Source organism: Hyaena hyaena, unplaced genomic scaffold (assembly GCF_003009895.1).
Source record: "Hyaena hyaena isolate Hyena2069 unplaced genomic scaffold, ASM300989v1 scaffold_266, whole genome shotgun sequence".
Classification (NCBI taxonomy): domain Eukaryota; kingdom Metazoa; phylum Chordata; class Mammalia; order Carnivora; family Hyaenidae; genus Hyaena; species Hyaena hyaena.
Window position 1 is genome coordinate 780,626 of NW_024080900.1, and position 24,273 is coordinate 804,898.

The following is a 24,273-nucleotide window of genomic DNA, read 5'->3' on the forward strand; positions in this document are numbered from 1 at the left end:
AAGAGCTTTTAATCAGCGAGAACACCCCACAGGAAATGAAATAGGCCTCCATGAAGGGGGGGGGGGCGCCAACAGGTGCCATAAAGGAAAGAGCCCCGTCTTGAAAGTGGGGTGACCCAGCTCATAGCCCTGGCTCCGCGAATTACCCGCAGCGTGACCACGGGCAATCATTCAGCTTCTCTGATCATTGCTCCTTCTTTGTAAAAGTCGGATGGCAGTGCCCATCCTGCGGAGCTGTTAGGACCGCATAGCCTGGTGGATTGAGAGTACCTGGCAGGACACCCGGCCCAGAAGTAAATGCACAATTAATAAAAGTTGGCGATTGTCATTCAGAGCAGTGCAGCGTGGCACTGGCTGTGACCTAAGAAGGCCACGGGATCAGAAACACGAAAATACGCTGGCGGTATTTTAAAATCAAACCCACCATATATTAAAGGCATTTGAGGCGAGAGGACAGAGACTAACTAGCAGATGAAACTTATTTATAGAAGTACGCCCTTTAAACGTACCTCCCTCCTTACCTGCAAATGGAGCCGGATTCCCAATAAAAAAGCTTTTTTTAACTAAAATATGTTCAGTTTCCTCTAAAGAGACTTTGCTGGGATTTTTTTTTTTTTTTCTTTTTGCTAACTCATAGAAAAGTGCCCACACTGATTGCCATCTCCTCAGAGAGGCCTCCTGATGTTCCAGAGTAGGGCTCGGCAAATTTTTTCTGCAAAGGGGCAGAGAAAAAATATTTCACCTGTAAAAATAGTTTCCTTTGCAGGTGTCCTGTAGTCTCTGTGGCAACTTCTTCTTCTTCCTATTTTTCTTTACAGTCCTTAAAAAACATTAAAAACAGCGCCCCCCCACCCCCACCCCCCCCACCCCCGGTGGCTCAGTCCGTTGAGTGTTGGACTTTTGATTTCAGCTCAGGTCATGATTTCTCAGTTCGTGAGTTTGAGCCCCACATCGGGCTCTGCGCTGACAGCACGGAGCCTGTTTGGGATTCTCTCTCTCTCCCTCTCTCTCTGCCCCTCCCCTGATCTCTCTCTCTTTCTCAAAATAAATACATACACATTTTTAAAAATATGTAAAAACAAAAACAAGCCACAGTTCCCTGGCCCCTGATCCAAATGCAATTCTGTCCTCTCTGCTATTTCTGCAGTATGTTGTTCCTTCCTCCCTGTCACATACGTCACATAACATGTTGTTATACATGTATTTGTTCAACATCTGCCAACTCCTGGAGGAAGGGACTGTGTTGGTTTTGTTTGAGTGAAATTCTCTGTGTCTCTACCACCCCACTCACAGGCTGGCACATAGTAAGCACTCCATTAATATTTGTTCAAGAAATAAATAATTCATAATCACAATAGAAAAATCTGAAAAATGCAAATATATAAATATAGATACACACACACACACACACACACATATATATATACCCTCCAAAACTGTATAAAAGTGAGGCAAGGGGCGCCTGGGTGGCTCAGTTGGTTGGGCATCCGACTTCGGCTCAAGTCATGATCTCGTGGTTTGTGGGTTCAAGCCCTGCATTGGGCTTTGTGATGATAGCTCAGAGCCTGGAGCCTGCTTTGGATTCTGTGTCTCCCTCTCTCTCTCTCTGTTCCTCCTCCACTTGTACTCTGTCTCTTTCTGTCTCTCTCTCAAAGGTAAATAAAGATTTTTTAAAAAAATTTTAAAGGGAAGGCAAAAAACATCCATCATGCTGCCTACCGAAAGCTGTTGTTCGCATATTTTTGTCTTTGTATTTCTATTTGTACACATACTGCATTTACACAGTTGAGACCACTCTGTATTGGATGTCTCATAACCTACTTTTCCATTTGATAAATAACTCCACAAAGAACATCTTTGTACATATGTCTTTGTCTGTGTTGCTGGTCATCTGCTCAGAATTGATTCCAAGAAACGAAATGATGAGGTCAAACAGGCTCAATGAGTTTGTGGCCAAATTTCCTTCCCGAGACCTGGTACATATCACACTCTTGTCATCTCTAGGGATGGTTTTCATATAAACAGAATATAGCTCTGAGCATCAGAGGCAGCAGGGTGAGGTATACAGTGAACCAATGGCTAAGAAGCCATTTTGAACTTGGGTTGTTTTTGTTTTTGTTTTTTTGCTTGAATACATAGAAATTAAATGCATTAATTATCCTGGGAGGCTTCTGAGCTCCCGTTCTCTGCAATAGCTCATTTATTGGACTGTACACATATACTTTGCAAGGATCAAAATCAGCACCTCCCAAATGAACGATTTCCTTCCCATTTTTTAATTATTCAACCAAATATATTTCCTTGAAGGGCAATATTTTCTTGGACTAGGGTAGGGGAGGTAAATTTGATAAAGATTTAACATATACAGGAATCCCCTAGTGAAGTCTCACTTTGGTATGAAGTCATGGAAAAACCCCAGGGTATCTATCTGCACACCTCTAAGAAATCAGATGCATTAGGTTGTCAGCCAAGCACTGTGTGTATATGACATCTGGATGCTTGGAAACTTCTGGGATGAATAAATGCTTTCTTTTGGATCCAGGTACTTGGCACAGAAAAGGTTTGGCTTAAACAACTTGTCAAGTGGAAAACAATCTAGCAATTACCGTGTTGGACTTTTCTAGTATTTTATATGTCCAATAAACTCAAGTGAATGAATCTTTGGAAGTAGGTTCACTTTCCTAATCCATTGAAAGCTGGAACTCTTTTTTTATTGCTATTTTTTTTTATTTTTTTAAATTTATTTCTGAGAGAGAGAGACACCATGAGCAGAGGAGGGTCAGAGAGAGAGGGAGATATAGAATCTGAAGGAGGCTCCAGGCTCTGAGCTAGCCATCAGCACAGAGCCCGACGCGGGGCTCAAACCCACGAACCGTGAGATCATGACCTGAGCCGAAGTCGGACACTCAACCTACTGAGCCACCCAGGCACCCCAGTTTGTCTCCTCTTTTTAAAGCCCAGAGGTCCAGAGGTGGAAGTCTGCAGACAGACTGGGGAGCCTGAGGGACAGAAGTCCCTTGCTTCAGCAGCATAGTGTAAGGGTAGGATCTTAAATCAGAGAAGGGTTCTCTCTCCAACTATACTTATGGGAAATAAAGATGCTGCAAAGCAAGCTGGAGACTTCACCATCCCAGCAGGGTGTGATCAAGCTTAAGCCACATGCAACATTCTGGGTCAAGCCATGAGCCTGTGAGGAGACCAGGCCCTGGATCCTTGGCCATGGCTTTGGTGACTAGAAGCCAGGCCCACGGCCATGGTGGGAGTGACTGTAATAGAAAGGATTCAGGTCACTGGTGAGATTTCTGTCCACTCGCCCTGGGGCAGTGGTACTTGCCGCTTCCCTTAATCTTCTCTCACACTGGACACAAGAGGCCTCAAGAAGTATTTCCTTAGGCAACTGATGGAATGGGAAAAGATAGTTGTAAATGACATATCAGATAAAGGGCTAATATCCAATATCTATAAGGAACTCATCAAACTCCACACCCAAAATACAAATAATCCAGTGAAGAAATGGGCAGAAGACATGAACAGACACTTCTCCAGAGAGGACATCCAGATGGCCAACAGACACATGAAATGATGTTCAGCGTCCCTCATCATCAGGGAAATACAAATCAAAACCACACAGAGATACCACCTCACACCGGTCAGAGTGGCTAAAATGAACAAATCAGGAGATTCTAGATGTTGGTGAGGATGTGGTGAAACAGGCACCCTTCTACACTGCTGGTGGGAATGTAAACTGGTGCAGCCCCTCTGGAAAACAGTGTGGAGGTTCCTCAAAAAATTAACAATAGAACTTCCCTATGACCCAGCAGTAGCACTGCTAGGAATTTACCCAAGGTAATACAGGAGTGCTGATGCATAGGGGCACATGGACCCCAATGTTCATAGCAGCACTTTCAACAGTAGCCAAAACATGGAAAGAGCCTACATGTCCATCAACTGATCAATGGATCAAGATGTGGTTTATCTATACAATGGAATACTACATGGCAATGAGAAAGAATGAAATCTGGCCATTTGTAGCAACGTGAATGGAACTTGAGGGTGTTATACTAAGTGAAGTAAGTCAGGCAGAGAAGGACAGATACCATATGTTTTCACTTACATATGGAATAGGAGAAACTTAACAGAGGACCATGGGAGAGGGGAAGGGGAAAAATAGTTAAGGAGAGAGAAGGAGGCAAACCATAAGAGACTCCTAAATACAGAGAACAAACTGAGGGTTGATGGGGGTCAGGGAGAGGGGAAAAGGGGTGATAGGTATGGAGGAGGGCACTTGCTGGGATGAGCACTGGGTGTTATACGGAAACCAACTTGACAATAAACTATTTAAGGGGAGAAATGAAATAAAATAAAAAATTTTAAAAAAATTTAAAAAAGAAGTATTTCCTGAGAGGGGTGCCCCAGTGGGACGGTCGAGTAGGTATCCAACTCTTGGTACTGGCAGCCCAGAACCTGCTTGGGATTCTCTCTCACCTTCTCTCTCTCTGCCCCTCCCTTGCTTGTTATAACTCTCTCAACAAAAAACAAACAAAAAAGTATTGCCTGAGAATAGTGTGAGAATATTGAAATTGCCTTGTTTACATATTACCACTTTAGAGATCTCTTAGAAAAGCAAAGCTTCTGGGGCACCTGGGTGCGTCCAACTTTGGCTCAGGTCATGGTCTCACAGTTCGTGGGTTTGAGCCCCGTGTCGGGCTTTGTGATGACAGCTCAGAGCCTGGAGCCTGCTTTGGAGTCTGTGTCTCATTCTCTCTCTGCCCCTCCCTGACTTGTGCTGTCTCTGTCTCTCAAAATAAATAAATAAATAAATGTAAAAAAGAAAAGAAAAGCTTCCCTTTGGGCACCACAGCAGGTGAGAGGTGAGACAGGTGACAGGGGATGTCACCTGGGCTGAAGCCAGTGGAGGGACGTATGACATCTCTGACAGCTGTCCTGGTACTGTCGGCATCTCAGATATGATCATTATCCAGTGAGACTAGGTGATCCCTCCGCCATTCCACTAAAGAAAAAGTTGGGGCTGCCATTTTGGTCATTTCTAGAGGGTGGACCTGTCCAGGGGCATCACTATAGGGCCAGTCATGGAAAGTGCAGCCAAGAGCCAGAGGCGGAAACAGGAGTAGTTGATAAAAGAGCAGGAGAGGAAACCAGAGTCTTCGCAAGGGAATTTGCTAAGCCCCATTCTCCACATGTCAGTGAACCCGGAAGAGCAGCATAAAGATAAATAAATCCTTGTCCTATGCTTTCAAAAAACTCACACTCTATCAGAAATAAAGAGGTAGAAATAAAGGGGAAGTGGTGGATCCAGGCAAGGGCCAGAGAGGAGACAAGGCACGAACTCTGGCAAGCTGGTAAGTGGAAAGAGGGTGACAGCTGCTATCTTAGAACAAGCAGATGGCCAGGGGTGTGGGGACAGGGTTGACCTTCACACCAAGGGGTCAGAAGGTGATGCAGCTGGTTATCAGCAGAAGCCGAATCCATGATCTTCCAGAACTTTGTTGCCTTTTTGGTACAGTGACTGTACACCAAAATGGGCTACCTTGTCTTCAAAGGACATTATCTTCTATATTAGGATAGAGTTGATTCGCAGCCAGACTGGAAAAGATCTATGTTTACCTTTAGAGACACCTGGATATTGGCTCTGACTTTTGGGCAAGACAAGGGCAATGGTATTTACGAGGTGCTATTTAAAGTCTGAAACTCCCCTGGCAACCTTGGGGCCAGTTTGTTTACTGACGATTTTCAATGGTATCACTGGTTGGGCAGGGCTTGATCATAAGACCAAAGGGACATGGAAGCCCCTATGGGAACTTCTGCCTTGAACTTGCCCCGAGTGAAGATTTCTTGCGCAGTCCTTGGTGGTTCAGTTGGGAGATAGGTCTATATGAGACTAAGAAGGATCCTGGAAAGACTGTGCCTGGCTGTCTCTTGAGCCCCTGGTGCTTATCTATATGATCTTCCTCTGCTCCACAGTGTCCTTCACCTTTAAATAAAAGCCTTATGTGACTATACTCAGTGAAATCTTATTAATCCTTTCCAATATCCAAATGATGAAATCTTTTCACCTCCTGGCCTCAAGACACAAATCAGACACCTATAGGGGCCAGGCAGGGAAAGGAGTGAAATTCCCTAGGCATACCTAAGGAATGGCAGAGACTAGGAAATAAATGCCCATCTATGGGGAGCAGCCATACCCAACTTTAGCCAATTGCTGTGTTGTAGAATATAGACACTATTTCTAGAATTTCAAAAAGCATCAGAAATCTGCATTTCTAAATAAAATTCTTTGCTTTTTAAAACACATTACCAGCGAAGCAATTATTTTCATCCACTGTTTGAGAACTCCATGTGACAGAGAGCTGTGCAGGTTTTATTAGAATGTTAGGAATGTGAGTATTCACATCTTTATTAAAATAAAGTGTTTCTCATGGTTCAGATCTCTTAATTTTTCTATTCCTATGACAATTTGTCTAAAGTTGCTATTTGCCTTTTTATCAGGTATCCATTACCCCCTGGGTAGTGATGTTCTATGCTCTTTCTCACCCCAGAGCCTTCACACTGCTTTTTGTCCTACTTAGCCTGTTTTTTATTCATATCTTTGCATGAGTGTCTCCTTCTTATACTCCAGCCCTAGGCTCTGAGAGCCCTTCCCTGACCACCCAGTAACAGTGCCTCTCTTCCAAAGATGGCATCATATAGGGGCGCCTGGGTGGCTTAGTCGGTTAAGCGTCCGACTTTCCGACTTTCGCTTGGATCATGATCTCGCGGTTTGTGGGTTCGAGCTCCGCGTCGAGCTCTGTGCTGACTGCCAGCTCGGAGCCTGGAGCCTGTTTCAGTCTGTGACTCCCTCTCTCTCTGGCCCTCCCCTGCTCACGCTGTCTCTCTCTCCTAGAGATAAATAAAACATTAAAAAAAACAAAAACAAAAACAATGATGGGATCATATAGCCCAGTTAGAAGACCATGACATATATTCCAAGTGACTGAGATCAACAGGTTGGGCCAGGGTGGTGAGGAGCAGTGGAAGTGGTAAAAAGTGGCTGGATTCTGAATATGTCTTAAAGGTAGAGTCAAGGTAATAGGTGGTATTTAAAGCAGAGATGATGAGATCTCCAAAGGAAGAGCAATAGAGAAGAGATTCCAGGACTGAGTACTGAAATGTTCTAATGGTTAAGGGTCAAAAAGATAATAAGAAGCCAAGAAGGGACGGGGGTTGGCAGCAGGAAACTTTGAAGACTGGGGTAGCTGTAAGTCCAATAAAGAAAGTGTATCAAGAAGGAGGAAGGGGTAGACTGTTACAGGTGTTGTTGACAGGTCAAGAAAGCTTAGGAGTGAGATTGGGCCACTGGATTGGCCAAGTGGGGCCACTAGTGATCTAGACAAGCATGGTTTTATGAAACGGTGGGGACAAAATCTCATCCCAGAGGGTTCTAGTGAGAATGAGAAGTGAGGAATTGGATTCAGCGAATTTTACCAAAAAGAGAATAGAAAAGGCACATGTAGAGTCAAAATGGGAGAAATTATATGATGTGTGTGTACTGATGGGAATGGTTCCATACAGGGAGAAAAAGAGATGAGGAGGAGGAAGATGATCATTATGAAAGAAGTGTCCCAGGGAGGTGAGCAGAGATGGGCAGCTGGTGTGAGAAGGGACAGGTCACACAAAGACTCCTTCACAGCAATTGGAATAAGGTAAAAACAGAGGCAGTTAGCAGGGTAGGTGTGGTGGTCAGAGCTGTGGGACTTCTTTCTGGTTTCTGTTTCTGCAGCAAAATAAGAATGAGTTCTTTGCACTGAGGGTGAGGATTAGGAAGAGAGGCTGGGAATTGGCAGCAGTGGAAAAGGAACAGAGTTGTCATCAAGGGGCAGAGAAAAATAAACAGTTTAGGGAAATGGAGGGTGAGGCTGGTGGCACAAAGGGTCCCTTGAGGTTGCTGATCATGAATTTAAAGTGAGGCCAGTGGATGGCACTGTGTGCATCTCATCAGCCATGTTCAGCTCCAGTGTCCAGGGACTGACTGATGAAGGGTTTGAGGTAATCAGATTTGGGGAACACAGCAAAGTAAAAGATGCACAAGGAAGTTGATGGCGTATGCAGGGAATGGTGATGATTCTGGCCCACAGAGTTCAAGCTCAGTGAAAACTGGGGTGAGGACAAGAGGGTGGTGAGAGACAGACCAATGGCTGAAGGTGTCCCTGAGGCTGAACAGCTAGGGAGGTTGGATGGAGAACTAGATGGACAGAGCTGGAGACAGAAGAAGGGGTGCTTGACATTGGGGACTGTGAAGGGGGTGGAGTTACGAGTCATGATAAGACCTGAGTTAAGACCAGGAGGGTAAGTAATTGAGGTGGGGGGAGTCACTGGAGAGGGCCTCGATAAATGACAAACTGGGATACTGGAAAGCACTTACTGAAATTACCAGCAATTATAACAAATGGTTTTGGAGTGTGATGGTGGACCAAGGACTAAGATCCTCTAGGAATGAGGGGGCGTGAAATAGGAATCAGTAGATGACTACACCAAGAATAAGCAGTAGGCAATGCACTCTGATAACAGATTAAATAAGGGATGTCTAGGGAAGAGGCAGGGAGAATGGTCCCTCTACATACATACTCAACCCTAGGGGATGTATCACAGATAATTCATGGTCATCTTTATCCACTTCCTCTTGCCAGGGATTTACTCAAGGAGTTGTCAGAGGCTTCTGGGCAATGATTTTGTGCCTAATAAAAGCAGAAGAAGCACTTCCCTGCCACCATCTCTCTTACTTTCTGCTTGGAAAGTCATTGTGAGAGGATGTAGTGCTTAGAGCTACAGTGATCACTTTGTGACCATGAGGGAAAGCAAAGGAGAATGACAGAGATACCCAACCTTACGCCCTGACATCAGTGAAGCCCTATCCCACCCCTGGAACCACCAAGTCAGGGAATTATTGATAAGTAAACAATAAACATCTCTATGATTCAAACCCATTGTTATCAGCAACTAAGTGTATCCCAGACACATACTGCCTCCTAAAAAAGAAACCATACAGAGAAAAGATCATCTGATTGATTTATATAGTCTTCCTTAACAGTGAAAGGCACTGACTTGGTATAGAGGAAAGAGTTCTGTGCCAGTGGTCAGGGGTCCTATGTCCCAGTCTCAGAGTATATGACCTTGACCAACTCACTTCCTCTTGGGGCTTGGTTTCCTCTAGTTGGAAACCAGGGACATGCTAGGAGCTCCCCTTCATCTCTTTCACTTCTAATGTCAGATGACTCTCTACTGTTGTAATTAATGGCTTATGCCTCATAGTTTGCTATCACATCTCCTTTCAAGGATAACACTTCCCTTTCTGGGACCAAGAGAGGTCAGGCAGAGAGGCCAAGGAAAGGATGAAACTTCCCTGGGCCATTTCCTGCACATCCATAGCAGAGATTGATGCACTCTGAGTCAGCAAAACTTCCAGCAGTGAAACAGAAAATGCTCACTCTGCACATTTGAGCAGCCCCAGTTAGCCCTCATTGGAAGGGAAGGTGTTCACATTCAGTCTGCTCACCCCATGGGGCAGACCCCACGTGGATCCCATGGGGCATGTCAAAGGCTATTACATTCCCAGCACCATCTCTCTGACCCTCCCTTCCCTCCTCCCTGCCCTGCTACTATCTGAGATTTTTTCTGGAAAAGAAACCAATCCTTCGCAAAGTGAACATCAGTTCACCTGGGCTTGGCTGCACAAGACTTGTAAAGAGGGATTTTTACACCCACTGGCCTACAAAGGACCATTTTAGCTGAGCAGTTGTGAACTCCACACCTGACACGATTCATGGCAGTAGGGATTGGTGGAGTCCTTTTAGCTTCCGCTGCTCTGTTCTATACAGGGTGATGGATCATTCCTTGGGACCCCTTACATGGCCTGACGCAGGAGGAAGGCAGTGTTGCTCTTGACGCTTGGACAGCCTATTATGGGCTGATAGTCTCTGCATCCAGAACTGCTGTAGATCCCCAGTAAAATCAGCACCCATGCCTTTCTGGTCCAGCTGGTTGGTACACGGACTGCATCACGCTCTCACATACAGAGAAGGGCTGTACCCTACTCCGGCACTCCAAAGGGGTCCAGTGCTTGCTTCGCAATTGCACCTTATTGCAGTGATACATTTCACATAAAAGACTGTTTAAGGTTAATGGGCACCTAGGGGCACTTGGGTGGCTCAGTCAGTTAGGCGTCTGACTCTCGGTTTCAGCTCAAGTCATGATCACAGTTTCCTGGGTGTGAGCCCCACATCTAGATCTGCACAGAGAGTGTGGTGCTGGCTCAAGATTCTCTCCCGATCTCTCTCTCCCTCTCTCTACCCTTCCCCCACTCACTCTGTCTCTCTCAAAATAAATAAATAAACTTTTTAAAAAAAGGTTAATGGACACCTAGAAACAACTTCCATGGAGGCAGCAGCAAGTGAAAGGAGAAGCCTTTGAAGTTAAGCCTTTGAAGTCAGACATAACTGGTTCCAAATCCTAGATGGATCACTAACTACTTTTGACAAGTTACTTAAACCTCTGAGAACCTAACTTTTCCCATCTGTAAAATGGGGAAAATAAAGCTTCCCCTGCAGATTGTTACAAGGTTGAGGAATGTCATATATAAAAAAAAAAAGGGCTAATACAGAATGGTCACAAGGGAAGAGCTTATCAAATTATAGCCCTTGGTGATGATAGTAGAATTATTATAATTGGCTTTTAGATGAGAAGACAGGTAACAGAAGTTGTAGCAGGCACTGGGAAATCATGGTTCTTCTAGGGGTTTCTATGAATAAATCTGTCTATGAGAAAATGACCTTCCAGCCTCATCACTATACAGTAGCCCACAGTGAGCACTGGTGGCAATGAGTGGCAACACAGAACAAGAGAACCACGTTAGCAACTGAACCTCAGGCCAGCATGCATCGCTTAAGGTCTCTGACAACATTTCCCTTATCATGCAAACTGGGGATTATCACTCTGACCATCTCACAGGGTCATTTAAAATTCAGAGTAGCCATGAAAACCACCGAAAATCTGTAAAGCGCTGTGTAAAAGTAAATCTGATTTTCAGATGCAACCCCATTTTTTTCATGCTGGTTAAGGTGCGTGTGAATGTCCCAGCCATTGTCACAAACACGAGAAGGAAGCCTTTGGGAGACAGTCCCTACACAGCATAGTAAGCAAAAACCCTGACATCTCAGCAGCTCTTACTGCGTCTCTGTAAAATACCTAGTTCTCTGACCTGGCTACACCACGGAATCACAAGGGAGCTATTAACAAATGCCTATGCCCACACCACACCCATAGAGACTCTGACTTAATTATTCTAGAGCAGAGTCTATTTTTTCTGTTTGTGTTTGTGTTTTTTAACAGCTCCTTGGGTGATGTGATGGGTGGCCAGGGCTGAGAATAGTCACCTAGACGTGGTCCTCTGCTGGACCTATTTTCACTCTCCCCTACACCCCAGGGAGCATTTGGCAACATCTGGAGACGTTTTTGGCTGTCATAACTGGGAGCTGGGTGCTTCAGGCATCTGGTGGGGTGGAGGCCTGGGGCCCTGTTAAATAGCCTTGAATGCCCAGGAGAGAATTATCTAGAGCAAAATGGCAATAATATGTGCTATTGAGAAGGGCCATCCAGAGGACCGGTTCCAAACGAGGTTGGTCGCTGATCGTACTGCACAAAATAGCTAAGGCAATATTTCTGGTCCCAGTGCAGAACCTCATAACTTCTGAATCAGGAGATAGAGTCTATATCCTCTGCCCTTTGAAATGAGAAAGGTCTTTTATGATAGCCTCAAGGAATAGAATGTAGAAAAAATAATACTGCCTGCCTTCTCAGACTTTGTCACAAAAAACAATATGGCTGTGTGTGTGTGTGTGTGTGTGTGTGTGTGTGTGTGTCTTCTTTATCCACTCATCCTGCCCATTGTCCATTGATGGACATTTGGGCTGTTTCCATAATTAGAGTCTTGTAGATAATGCTGCAATATACATTGGGGTACGTGTGTCCCTGTGAATTGGTGGTATATATATATACAATGGAATACTACTACCCAGCCATAAAAAGAATGAAATCTTGTCACTTGCAATGACATGGATGGAGCTAGAGAGTATTATGCTAAGAGAAATGAGTCAGTCAGAGAAAGACAAATATACGATTTCACTCAGATGTGAAATTTAAGAAACAAAACAAATGAGGAAAGGGGGAAGAAAGAGAAAAGAGAGGCAAACCAAGACACAGTTTCTTAACTACAGAGAACAAACTGCTGGTTACCAGAACGGAGGCGGGGGGGGGGGGGGAATGGGTGAAATAGGTGATGGGGACTAAGAAGTGTGCTTGCCGTGATGAGCACCAGGTGATGTACGGAAGTGTTGAATCACCATATTGTACATCTGAAGCTAGTATTACATTACTAGTAGCTATATTGTATTGTATGCCTGTAGCTAGTATGTTAACTAACTGAAATTTAAATAAAAACCTAAGAAAAAAAACCAATATGGCTTTTGCTTGTCTCTCACTTTCAAGAAATGCACCCTGGCTGCCCTGGGCCAACAAGTATGAAACCTAGCTGCTTTGAAGGCTGCCATGTTGGTGTAGAGAGACCATATACCATAAGCAGCCCCCAGATGTTTGTGTCTTCCCAGCCTTGGCACCAGAAGTCTGTCAATGAGCCTTCAGATGATTCTAGTTCCACCTTCTAGTTGCCCCAGGTAATGCCAAGTGGAGTAGAGCCCAGATGTCTTCCAAGACTGCAGGTTCATTAGCAAAGAAAATGGTGTGAAGGTTTTGGTGCATTTGTTTGTTTGATATTCAGCAATATATAGCCAGAACAAAGCCCATTATGATTTTGTGAAAGATCCATGCCAGGCTCCCCTTAATTGGGCCACTCACATCAAAGGCTTCATATCCTTTTACAGGGAATGGACTACTTATATATCTAGTCCATGCCCAACCCTGCAATTTTCCCTCCATTCCCAGTAAATACACCAGTCTACTTAGAAATTGCCCTCGCTCATTCCTATTGCATTTTCCATAGTCTGGGAATCATGTTCTCAAATATGTGGATTAAGAGCCTTATGAGCCTTTTTTGTCTGCTGAAGTCTCTCACGATGGGGGCAAATATAAATATAAAAATAAGTAGGTCAGTATCAATAAATAACTACAACATTTTTATTCTGATAATCGGTAAGGTGATATCTACAAAACATCTTTCATTTACAGGGTCTCAAGGAGTGTGCATATAACCATAGAGGGAAAAAAAATCCTGCAGGTCTTTGAAGGCCTCGTTGCCAAAGGAGATGTTCTGCAAGCAGAGTAGAAAGAATTTGCTGAGATATCCTTGCCCTGGCCAAGGTGAAAACAAGGGGGAAGCTAAAACATCAGGTTTTGCAGGTGGATCAGAGGAGCAAGGTGACTACTGACCAAGCACCTACTGTGTGCCTCTCCTGAGGTGCATGGTTAGCATGGGTGATTCCATTTAATTCCCCCAGCAACCCCTGGGGATAAACACCATCCTCTGTTGCCTTCTCCTCCCGTCTCTGTCTCTGTCTCTCTGTCTTTCTGCCTCCCTCTCTCTCCAGACAATGCCATTTGCTCCAAGGAAAACTAAAAACTACACACACATAAGCTACAAATATCTTTGATTCGATATAGATTCAAATCAGAGTAAAGCTCAGGATCCATAAGTTTGAATCAGCAGTTAATAATTTGAAGACCAAGGCAGGCACTATCCTCTGATGTAGGAGTAAGTGGAAAAACACAAAAACGGACACAGCTCTAGATGAAGTGTACCTCACTCAAAGCCAAATCCATACTTAATCTGTATCCCACATTGTGAAAGTGAGGGTTTTCTTTGCAAGAAGTTCCCTTGTAAGATTTTTCTTTCTTAACCCTAATGGTTAATTGTGGGGAAAAAACCTCTTCATCTTGAGAACATGATGCTGGTTTTTTGGATGGTTGGTTGGCTGGAGGGTTGGTTGGTTGTATAGGAAATTCTTTTTACTCATTGTATATTTATTACCAAACAATAGCATTTACTCATCAGCTTTGTAATAGTCAACCCTTTGCTATGAATTCACTTATCTAATAATAAATACAACCAGCTGTAGAAAGGTATAAATCTCTTAAAGAGGGGGTGTCTTCTTTGCCTGGGCCCTCTGTTTCCTTCCTTGCATAAACTACACACAAAAAATATGGTACTTATAGCAGAAATACTTTAAGGCTCTATATAAAAATCTCAACTTTTCAAAACACTCAAATGCTATCAATTATTTCCCTTCCATACTAGCCCATGGACCACACATTTCTCCCTTGGACTATTCCACAACCTTCTGTCTGCTCTCCTACATCTAATCTCTCTGACAATCCATTCTTCATCAATGTAGAGGTTTTGCCAGTTGCTGAGTAGGTCTACCCCAATTGCACATTCCAGAACTGGGGAAATAACCACAGGAGGGCTTGGGAGCTGACTGAGCCACCTGTGAGAGGGGCCTGAGCTAAATTTCCACTGATCACCTGACCTCCATGAGCCCCCACTCTGTCTGGTGAACCACAGAGAGGTTTGAGCCTCCTGGGATTAGAGTCATTCCAGAGCCAACATCCAGTAATCCTCAAGACATCTTTTTTCCTTTTCCCCAGTACACAATTACTCTGGTAAAAAGACCGTAGGCCCGTTGGAAAGACTGGAGGGAAGTATGTTTTCAGTAGTATACTGGTATCCTTCCTCACGGGGACTCAGCCTCCCTCTTCATTCAAGGGGTTCTGGGTCTGTAAACTGGATCAAGTCTGGAAATTGACACGATGCTGTTTTTATGACACAAGTTGGAGCTTTGTTCACCTTACCTAGAATGTCTCTGCTTGTACAGAAAAAGTGAAAATTTAGTAGGCTTCTTACTGAGGTCACTTCTGGAAACACTACAGTCTTCCAGAATCAGACTATTCTGATTGCTGCTCTGACTCCACCAAGCTCATTATACTTGTTAGATAAAATATTCCAAGGGGTTATATATGTACGTGGTCACCTGCCTCTTCGAAATGTTTAGTCAGGAGTATCCAATGATATTTTGTGTGTCTCTGCTGGAAACAGTCCATGGTGTCTAAATCTAATCAGATGAGAAAGCCAATTCCAAAAGCTTCAGAACTAATTCAGAATCTCATCCTTAAGATCTTAAGATCTTTAATTCATCCTTAATAATGACTTCCAGTACCAAAGCCACAGAGGCAGAGTGACCCTCCTAAACCCCAGGTCCCACCTTGTCATTCTCTTTCTCAAAGGCATTCAATAGCTCCTCATTAAATAGCTCTCCAATGCCTATGGAATCAAGCTCATACTCCTAAATATGGTGGTCATTGTGAACTCTTTTAAGAGAGCCCTTACCTCTTCTTCTAAAGAATCCCATGATCTAAAAAAAAAATAAATAAGACCAGCTGATACAAATAACACACACACACATACATACACAGAACATATGTATATATGGTGGATTTCACCATAGAGTATTTATTTTCATGGTGGTAGGTAAGTACTTACTGAGCACCTATTTTGTGCCAGGCCCTGGGGCACCGAGTGGCCCCCCTTTTCAGGAACCAACACTCTGAATTCAGGGCAAAAGAAAAAGTGACTCAGTAAATCAAATGCTCTGCCCTGATGTTCACCTCGAATTCACATATGAAACAATTAAAAGATAATTTTCCATGACAGGCCAAGTAACACATCCATCTCCAAGCGGCTGTGGAAATTCAGCTGAAAATGTATTCTCATGAATCCACCCCATGTGACATTGCTCCATGTCCTCCCTATAGCTCACACCAGGCCGCGGGGGTCCCCTGTGAAGTTCTAAACTATAGTCTGAAACATAGGTCTCTGTGAGCGTCCCACAGCAGATGGTAAGAAAAACTAAGAGCCAATAAAATACGCAACAAGCAACTAGACTCTTCCAGGAAATCAAACTTCTAAAGGCAAAAAATGGAACTCTTGCCTGAAAATAGGACACTCTTGCTTCGGAGCAGCATGAAAATAGAAGAGTCCCCAGTTATGGCATAAGGGGTATTTTTGCAGTTATGGGGAAACGTTGGTATCAATCTACCAACTGCAGGCAGAGAAGCATGCCATGGGTGTGTTCTATTGTCACCAATATTAAATGCCATCCTAGCTGCAATGGAACAAGGCACTGAGATGCCCACGATTGGGTGTCATTGAAAACACCAAACACAATCCCACACTGCCTACCTTTAATGTCATCTCTTTGAATGATGTTTTTTTATACATAACTGTAAACTACATAACTATCACCTGAAAAGGGATTAAAAAGAATTGTGGATTCCTTCGCCAACCATCTAAGATCATGGGATCTCAGAGGAAGACTTCAGGGCACCCCGAGCTCAGGCTCTACCCCTTATATGGCCTTTGTTTCCCTCTGATCTGGGCAAGAGGGATAACATTAAAGGCAGTCCCACTGCGCTGTTTTGTATTTTCTATTTCTTGTGTGAGCTCTGGTTCTGCCTTTAGAGTAAAACTCATTGATCTGTGTCAAATACACTTGTGTTAAAAAAGAGCAGAACATAAAACTGCAAAAAAATAAATGTAATTAAGTCTGTGGTACAGATGGGCATTAGGTATTGGCTATCGCCCCACCCCCCTAACCCCCCACCTTGTTAAGTTTTAACTTTTTAAAAATTAACTGTAAATAAATAAAAGCATTCTTCTCTGCCTTGCAGTGTGCATACAGGCCATGCCAGGGCCATCTACCCTTGAAATGTTCTGAACCGCACTCTGGACGCAAGCAGTTACTGAAAGCAGTGGACCCGCATGGATTTTCTTTGATGCGCTGTTTGCAAGGAAGTCATGGTTTTGAAAACAAGAAGTTTTATTGCATGAAAAATAGTTCTTAGGCCAGAAAAGTAGTATGCAGAGGTTTCCTTCTTGTTTTGTAATAAATGACCAAAAAAACTATTCACGCAATAGTGTTAATAAGTTAGCACACACACACATATATGGAGAAAAAGAAAACTCACTGAGTGTCATGACTTGCCTGCTTTGTGTTGCCACTGAATATAGGGAATATCAGGCATGTGATAATACTTGGTAGTTTTAAAAATAATAATGAATGAACATTTTTTTTAAAAAAAATAATGTTTATTTTTGAGAGAGAGAGAGACAGAGTACAAGTAGGGGAGAGTCAGAGAGAGAGGAAGACATGGAATCTGAAGCAGGCTTCAGGCTCTGAGCTGTCAGCACAGAGCCCAACACGGGGCTCAAACTCAGGAACCACAAGACCATGATCTGAGCTGAAGTCGGACACTTAACCAGCTGAGCCACCCAGGCGCAACTGAATGAACATTTTAATTAACAAATGAATGCATTCTCCTTGTCTGGAAGGAGACCAACTGCTTGAGAGTGAGCAGGGCAGGGCTTTCAATGCTGACAACATTCTCCCAGACTTTTGCTTCCTGAAGCAAGACAGTTCTGGATAAGTGACCCCCTAAACCACCACACTTGAAGGAGTTCAACTTTCTTCTTTCTAAAAGCTCAGGAAAGAGCCACAGAGACACCCAGATATTTTTGTTAGCTGGCCTAGGGACACTTCTCTTATTTTCTGAACTGATTCATTTCATTCCAGGAAGAAAATAACAAAATACGACTTGAGGCCTGAATTTGGGGTAAAGAATGTTCTTTTACTGAATTCTCTTCCTGGAACATCAAGGAGGAGTCAAATCTAGGGGCATCACTTTATGTTTCTTTATAAAAGAAGCAGAGCCAAAAGGAGAAGATAGGTCACAGACCAAGAGGAAATATTTGCAAAAGACACATCCTGATAAAGGACTGTTAGCCAAAATGTACAAAGAACTCTTCAAACTCAACAGTCAGGAAACGCCACATTTTAAAATGTCCAAACACCTTTACAGATACTCAAAAAAGAAGATATATATTTGGTAAATACACAAATGAAAAGATGTGCCACATCGTAAGTCATCAGGGAAATGTGGGTGAAAACATCAAGGAGACACATCTATAAGAATGGTCAGAAACCAGAACACCAACGACATCGAGCACTGGTGAAGATGTGGAGCGACAGGGGCTTTCATTCATTGCTGGTAGGAGTGCAAAGCGGTACAGCCACTTTGGAAGACTGTTCGGCAATTTCTTACAAAACTAAACATATTCTTACTACATGATCCAGCAATCACACTCCTTGGTATTTATCCAAAGGAGTTGAAAACTTATGTCCACGTAAAAATCTGCACGCAGATGTTTACAGCAGCTTTATTCTAGCTGCCAAAACTTGGAAGCAGCCAAGATGTCGTTCAGTAGATGAATGGATAAACTGTGGTACATCAAGACAATGGAATATTATTCATTACTGAAAAGACATGAGCTATCAATCCCTGAAAAGACATGGAAGAAACTTAAATGCATAGTACTAAGTGAAAGAAGGCAGTCTGAAAAGGCTACATAAATGGTGTATGACCCAAAGATTATAACATTCTGGAAAAGGCAAAACCTTACAGAAACAGGAAAAAAAAAATCAGTGGTTTCCGGGAGTTGGAGTCAGGGAAAGACTGAATGGGCAGAGCACAAAGGATTTCTTAGAGTAGTGATGCTACCTTTGCCTGATACTATTATAATAGATACGTGTCATTGTACTGAATGTATCACCAAGAGTCAGCCCTAAATTAAAAGTAAAGGCAAACCTTTGGGTAACAACAATGTGCCAATGTAGGTTACACAATTATAACAAATGTACTGGTCTGGTGGGGGGGGTATTGGTAATGGGGGGAGACTAGGCAGATGTAGGGAGAGAGACATGCTAGAAATAAATCTCTGTACCTTCCTCTCAGTTTGGCTGTGAATCTGAAACAGCTCAAAAAAAATTAAGTCTTAAACACATACAAACCCGCGCGCGTGCGCGCGTGTGTGTGTGCACGCGCGCATGCACATACACACAAAGAGGAAAGAGAAAGAGCTAGAACTGGGTTAGCACAGAAATGAGGAGGCACTGTCACCAGCGAAGGGAGGGCAGCTTGACCTTAAAAGCCTGAAATAAATAATTTAGGCTGAAAAAAAAATGCAGTGTCATCACCTGAGAAGATCTAGCCCTGAACTTGGGTGGCTCATCATTATCAAGACATAAGTTTAGTAATAATAACAACTATATAATAATATTATAACTAAGACTTCTCGAGCACCTATTATGTGCAAGCACTACTTTAGGCAAGTTAAATACATCGAACTCACTGAATCGTCACAAAACCCTACAAAGTAGATCCTATTGTCAACCTCCATTTTGCAGACAAGGAAATAAAGGCACAGAGAAGTTAGGCAACTTTCCCTAACTCATCCTACTAAGAATTAGCACAGCAAGGACTCAAAGCCAGGCCACCTGGTTCCAGAGTGCATGCTGCTCCTTTATCTCGCTGCAACTCTAATTTACCACAAATGCTGGGAAGGAGAGTGCCAAGATACAAAGTAATGAGCACTAACAGTTGTTCAGGACTTACAGAGAGCTGGTTGCTTTACGAGCTTTATGTCATTTAGCCCACACACACACACACACACACACACACACACACACACAATATTATTACCCTAATCCACATATGGGAAACTCAGAGAATTTATGACCTGCCCAAGGTCACTAGCTGATAAATGACATACCAGTGGTCAAACGCTAGAGGCCAGACTCCAATGCCCACACCATCATTTCTCACACCATGCTGCCTCTTGGTTGGAAGCAATCTGGGGTACTCTAAACAAACACCAGGTGCTTGATGACATGGAAAGCAGACCTGCCCCATGGCATGACCTCTTTTCCAAAGATCATGTATGAGAGAAAGGCAGTATGGTGTAGCAGAATGAGCGTAGACTTTGAAATCAGATAGACTTGGGGTTGAAATCCCAGCTCCAGCAATGGTTACTGTGTAACCTAGGACATAGCTCTTGGAGCCTGTTTCCTGATGCATAAAAATGGGATGAACCTCCTCTAACCACCAGGGTGACCATGAAGGTCAGAAGAAACAGCATGTGGAAATGCTGGCCCCTGAAGACCTCCCCTTCATCCACTTCCCCAGATCCGTTTCCTTGACCACAAAGGGGGCCCCCTAAATGCATGGGAAGTCCATCTCTGCTCAGGTAGTCTTCCCTGCCCTTCTTGAGCTGAGCCATAGCATCTTCTCGGCAAACACTGGAAGCAAAATTACACAAACATGAACTCTCCGGATTAGGACCATGTTCCCTCGACTCCTAGTATTTGCCCTGGGAGCCATCAGGAGCCATGACCATGCTACAGCTCTGATAATGAGGTGGCCAGGCACCAGAGTGGCAGAGAGACCAAGAGGGAGTGAAATCATTACTGACATTGCCAATTTGGCCTAACAGGGACCCAGGATTTCCGTTGAGAATACCACAGAACAAATCAATAACTTGGAAATGTGTAGATCACCATGGGACTATATGGTTTGGTTGGGAGCTTGTGGTTTGTTTTGGTTTTTGCTCTTATTAAGAAAAAATTGATTCAGGGGCGCCTGGGTGGCTTAGTCGGTTAAGCATCCGACTTTCGCTTAGGTCATGATCTCGCGGTTCGTGGGTTCGAGCCCCGCGTCGGGCTCTGTGCTGACTGCCAGCTCAGAGCCTGGAGCCTATTTCAGTCTGTGACTCCCTCTCTCTCTGACCCTCCCCTGCTCACGCTGTCTCTCTCTCTCGCTCTCTCCTAGAAATAAATAAAACATTAAAAAAAAAAAAAAAAAAAAAAAAAAAATAGATTCAAACTTAAAGGTCCATAGCAGGATCACTTTCATAAAAAAAAAAAATAATAAAAAGAAAATTTTAGAAAGCAACTAAAATTCTGTTGGTGTTTAAAAATGTTGGGTGAAAGTCTTGCTCCTCTAGTCATTCCTTCTGCTTGTACATATATAGTCTCTTTTGGTCCCTTAACAATCGTATCTGACACAGTTTAATTATTTTAAATGGCCCCTTCATTAAGCAGAAATGGATAAAACAAATTTTATTTTATTTTATTTTTATTCTTTAAATATTTTTATTTATTTCTAGGAGAGAGAGAGAGAGAGAGAGAGAGCAGGGGAGGGTCAGAGAGAGAGGGAGACACAGACTCCGAAACAGGCTCCAGGCTCTGAGCTGGCAGTCAGCACAGAGCCCGACGCGGGGCCCGAACCCACAAACTGTGAGATCATGACCTAAGCGAAAGTCGAACGCTTAACCGACTAAGCCACCCAGGCGCCCCAGATAAAACAAATTTTAAAAGCTTCCAGGAATGACTCTTTATTGCAGATGCTTTCTTTATTTAATATCCCAATCTTATTAATAGTGGTTTTGAATCAGAGCCAGCAAATTACAGCCCATAGGCTAAATCTGGCCCTCTGTCTTTTTTCATAAATAAAGTTTTATTGGAACACAGTTCTGCCCATGTGTTTGTGTGTTGTCTACGGCTGCTTTTGGGCTACCGAGGCAGAGTTGAGTAGTGGTGCCAGAGACTATCTGGACTTGCAAAGCTTAAAATATTTACTATCTGGATCTTTAAAGGAAATATTTGCCAACCCTTACTTTAAAGCTAGTCTGGGGAAGAGAACCACACGAGGTATTTGATAGCACTCATCTCTACAGTAAGTACATAACTCTCTGTGTTTGTTAATGCACTGTTAACACAAAGCCTATTTGTCTTGCTGAGTGTCCTGCCTTTGAGAGGCAGAGACTATGTCTGTCCAGTTCAATATTTTCTCCCCAGGGGCTGAGCACAGAGACTGGCACACGGTATATGCATAATAAATATTTGTTGGATGAATGAACAAAGTTGTTAGATAAATTTTTAGTTCTTGGAGGCTCTTAAAAACATGATTCGGAGCAAGTTCACAATAACTGTGCTTTGTTAAATAATTAACCATATGGACTACAAATTTAGAGAATGGATGTGTTTTGCAAGACATTTAGTGATCAAGACAAACCCTTGTCTGTATTATGATGAGTCTCTTCTACACCACACCGTTCGTGCCGAGCCTTTCTCTACACAAAATCCTCTTTGTCTCGGCTCTGATATCTGATGCCGGGTTCTGATGGTGCTAGCCTCATTACTGATTTGCAAGACTGGTCCTCCATCCTGTGGGGTCCATCTGTGCTTTACAGGGTGGCTCCCAATGGCTTGCAGGGGCCTGATGGTGGGTTCAGCCCAACATACCTCCCCAAGGCATAAGGGCAGTCCACCCACTAGCACTTACAGACAAGAGAAACCAGAGCAGATGCTATTGGATTCTAGAAGGACACAGAGAGGACAGAGAGGTAGAGGCCTCTGGCCTACCACTCGCAAAATGTATTGTCATTGGGATATAGAAGATGGTTGGCTTTAATATGAAGATGAGAGAAATCTGACTCTCAGAAAGGCAATGAGATTTGGAAAAAGAACTATGAACTTGAGGTTCAGGCAGACCTGAGCAGGGATCCAAGCTCCAAACCTTACTAGCTGGGTAAACTTGAGCCAATTAATTTTCTCTGAGATAACAGTATCTTCAAGGCAAAAATGGATGTAGAGTGATAGCATTGCAAGGGCATTGTGATAGATTTAAGGCGTCTAATAGTGACAGGTGCTATACAAGTTTTACGGCTCTTTCTCCTTCATCATTTAATGCCAAGAGAGAATGATCTTTGGAAATTTTTACTTACCGAGCATTCCTTTCTTGGAACTGGACAGACACATGTCCTTCTCAGCACTGGGCAGGACAAAACTCACCACGAACACCTCCACTCCATCAGCCATCAGAGCCAAACCCAAGACGAAAAATAGGATCCACTGGAAACGGCCGTGGCCACACTCCTCAATGATGGTCTCATACTGGTGGGCCAGCTGCTCCTCATCTTCCATCCTCTCAGCCATCAGGTCAGCTTGGCCCCGAAGGCCATCTGCTCTAGAGGGGGCCATCTTGGCCTGCTTGGCCTTGACGTCATCTGGATGAGGGATGCCCTGGTACTCGCCCTCATAGATCTCATCCTCCTCATCATGGCCTTCTGTAACATCACTCTGTGCATCCTCCTCTGGGTTGGACTCATTGCCGCGGTAATAGCCATCACTGGGGGCATAGCCCTCATAGTTGTCCTGGTACTTGTAATCATCCATTCCTTGGTTCTGGGACTGCTTGGTCACCTGGCGAGCTATATCCCTCGCACCGTGGTAGAGGTTTGGGCTGTATCGATAACCATCACCCATTATATGGGCAGAGGCCTAGATGTAGAATCTGTTCCTGTGTGACTCCTTGGGTGTTTCTCCCTCTTGTCTCCCAAATAGAGCAGATTTGGGACAATGTAAGTATCCTTTTGCATTCAATGTCTATTGCAAGTCTTTGGAAAGTTTCAAATTCTGGTCTAGTCTCCTTCAGTGACCCCGCAGTGTTTTTGTGGGGGAGATGTTGATTAGAAATGGGGCCAGCTGTTTCCCTTGACAAGGAGCCCACAGGACTTGGCAGCTTGCTGGCTGGCCTGATTTGTTCAGCTACTGAAGGTTATGCCCTGGGAGTACAGAGAAGGAAGAGAGGAGGGTTACAAAATGCAGAAATTCTCACAAAATACTCTCAGAATCAAACAAATATATTTACTAATGCCAGTGCTTCAGGTGTTAGGTGGAGAAAACCTTGATTAAATATTCAGATTCGTATGGAATGAATAAGGACTGAATCAGTGGGACAAAGAGTAAGGGGAGAAAGAGCGGTGGTCAGAGAGGCCCTCTGAAGGGTGCATGAACCTGTGAAAGGTGTCAACTCAACACAAGAATGAAATAGAAAGCAGGCAAGGGATTCGCAATACAAGACGATTCCATGCTACAGATTTTCGGTTAGAGCTTCTCAAACCTTTGGTGACAGGGTTGGTTTATTATAGATCAGCTTCTGTTAGGAAAAATGCCAGCTTTTTTTACTTTGTTATGAAGTGGGCATATGATTTTATATCTAGAAAGGTGAGGCAGATATCCAGGACCATCTCTCCAAAGACTCAGTGCTGTGGTTTGAAGGCCACTCTGACCTTGTACTTGACTTAACCACGCAGGAAAAGCTGCTGAAGACCCAGAGCCAGAGAGCTTGATTCTGTCACATAAAGACTGTGTGACCATGCTCACATCTTTCCGAGCCTCAGTTTTCTCATCTGTAAAATGGGGATAACAGTAGTACCTAACTCATAAGGTTGTTCATAAAAGACCTGCATGTAAACACTATCGAAGCCCTGACATTATTGGTGCTCTTTTTCCTTCCTTCCTTCCTTCCTTCCTTTCT

The 24,273-nt window shown here is 43.7% G+C and overlaps 1 protein-coding gene across 1 annotated transcript in view; it reads right to left on the reverse strand.

Annotated features, from left to right (window-relative positions):
• SV2B (synaptic vesicle glycoprotein 2B) overlaps positions 1–23,471 on the reverse strand; it is an 83,920-nt gene extending 60,449 nt beyond the window's left edge. The window contains exon 1 of the mRNA XM_039245763.1: positions 22,679–23,471. Coding sequence (XP_039101694.1) covers positions 22,679–23,219 — 541 coding nt within the window. The 5' untranslated portion in view covers positions 23,220–23,471. The remainder of the gene's footprint in view (positions 1–22,678) is intronic.
• Positions 23,472–24,273: the final 802 nt, after the last annotated feature.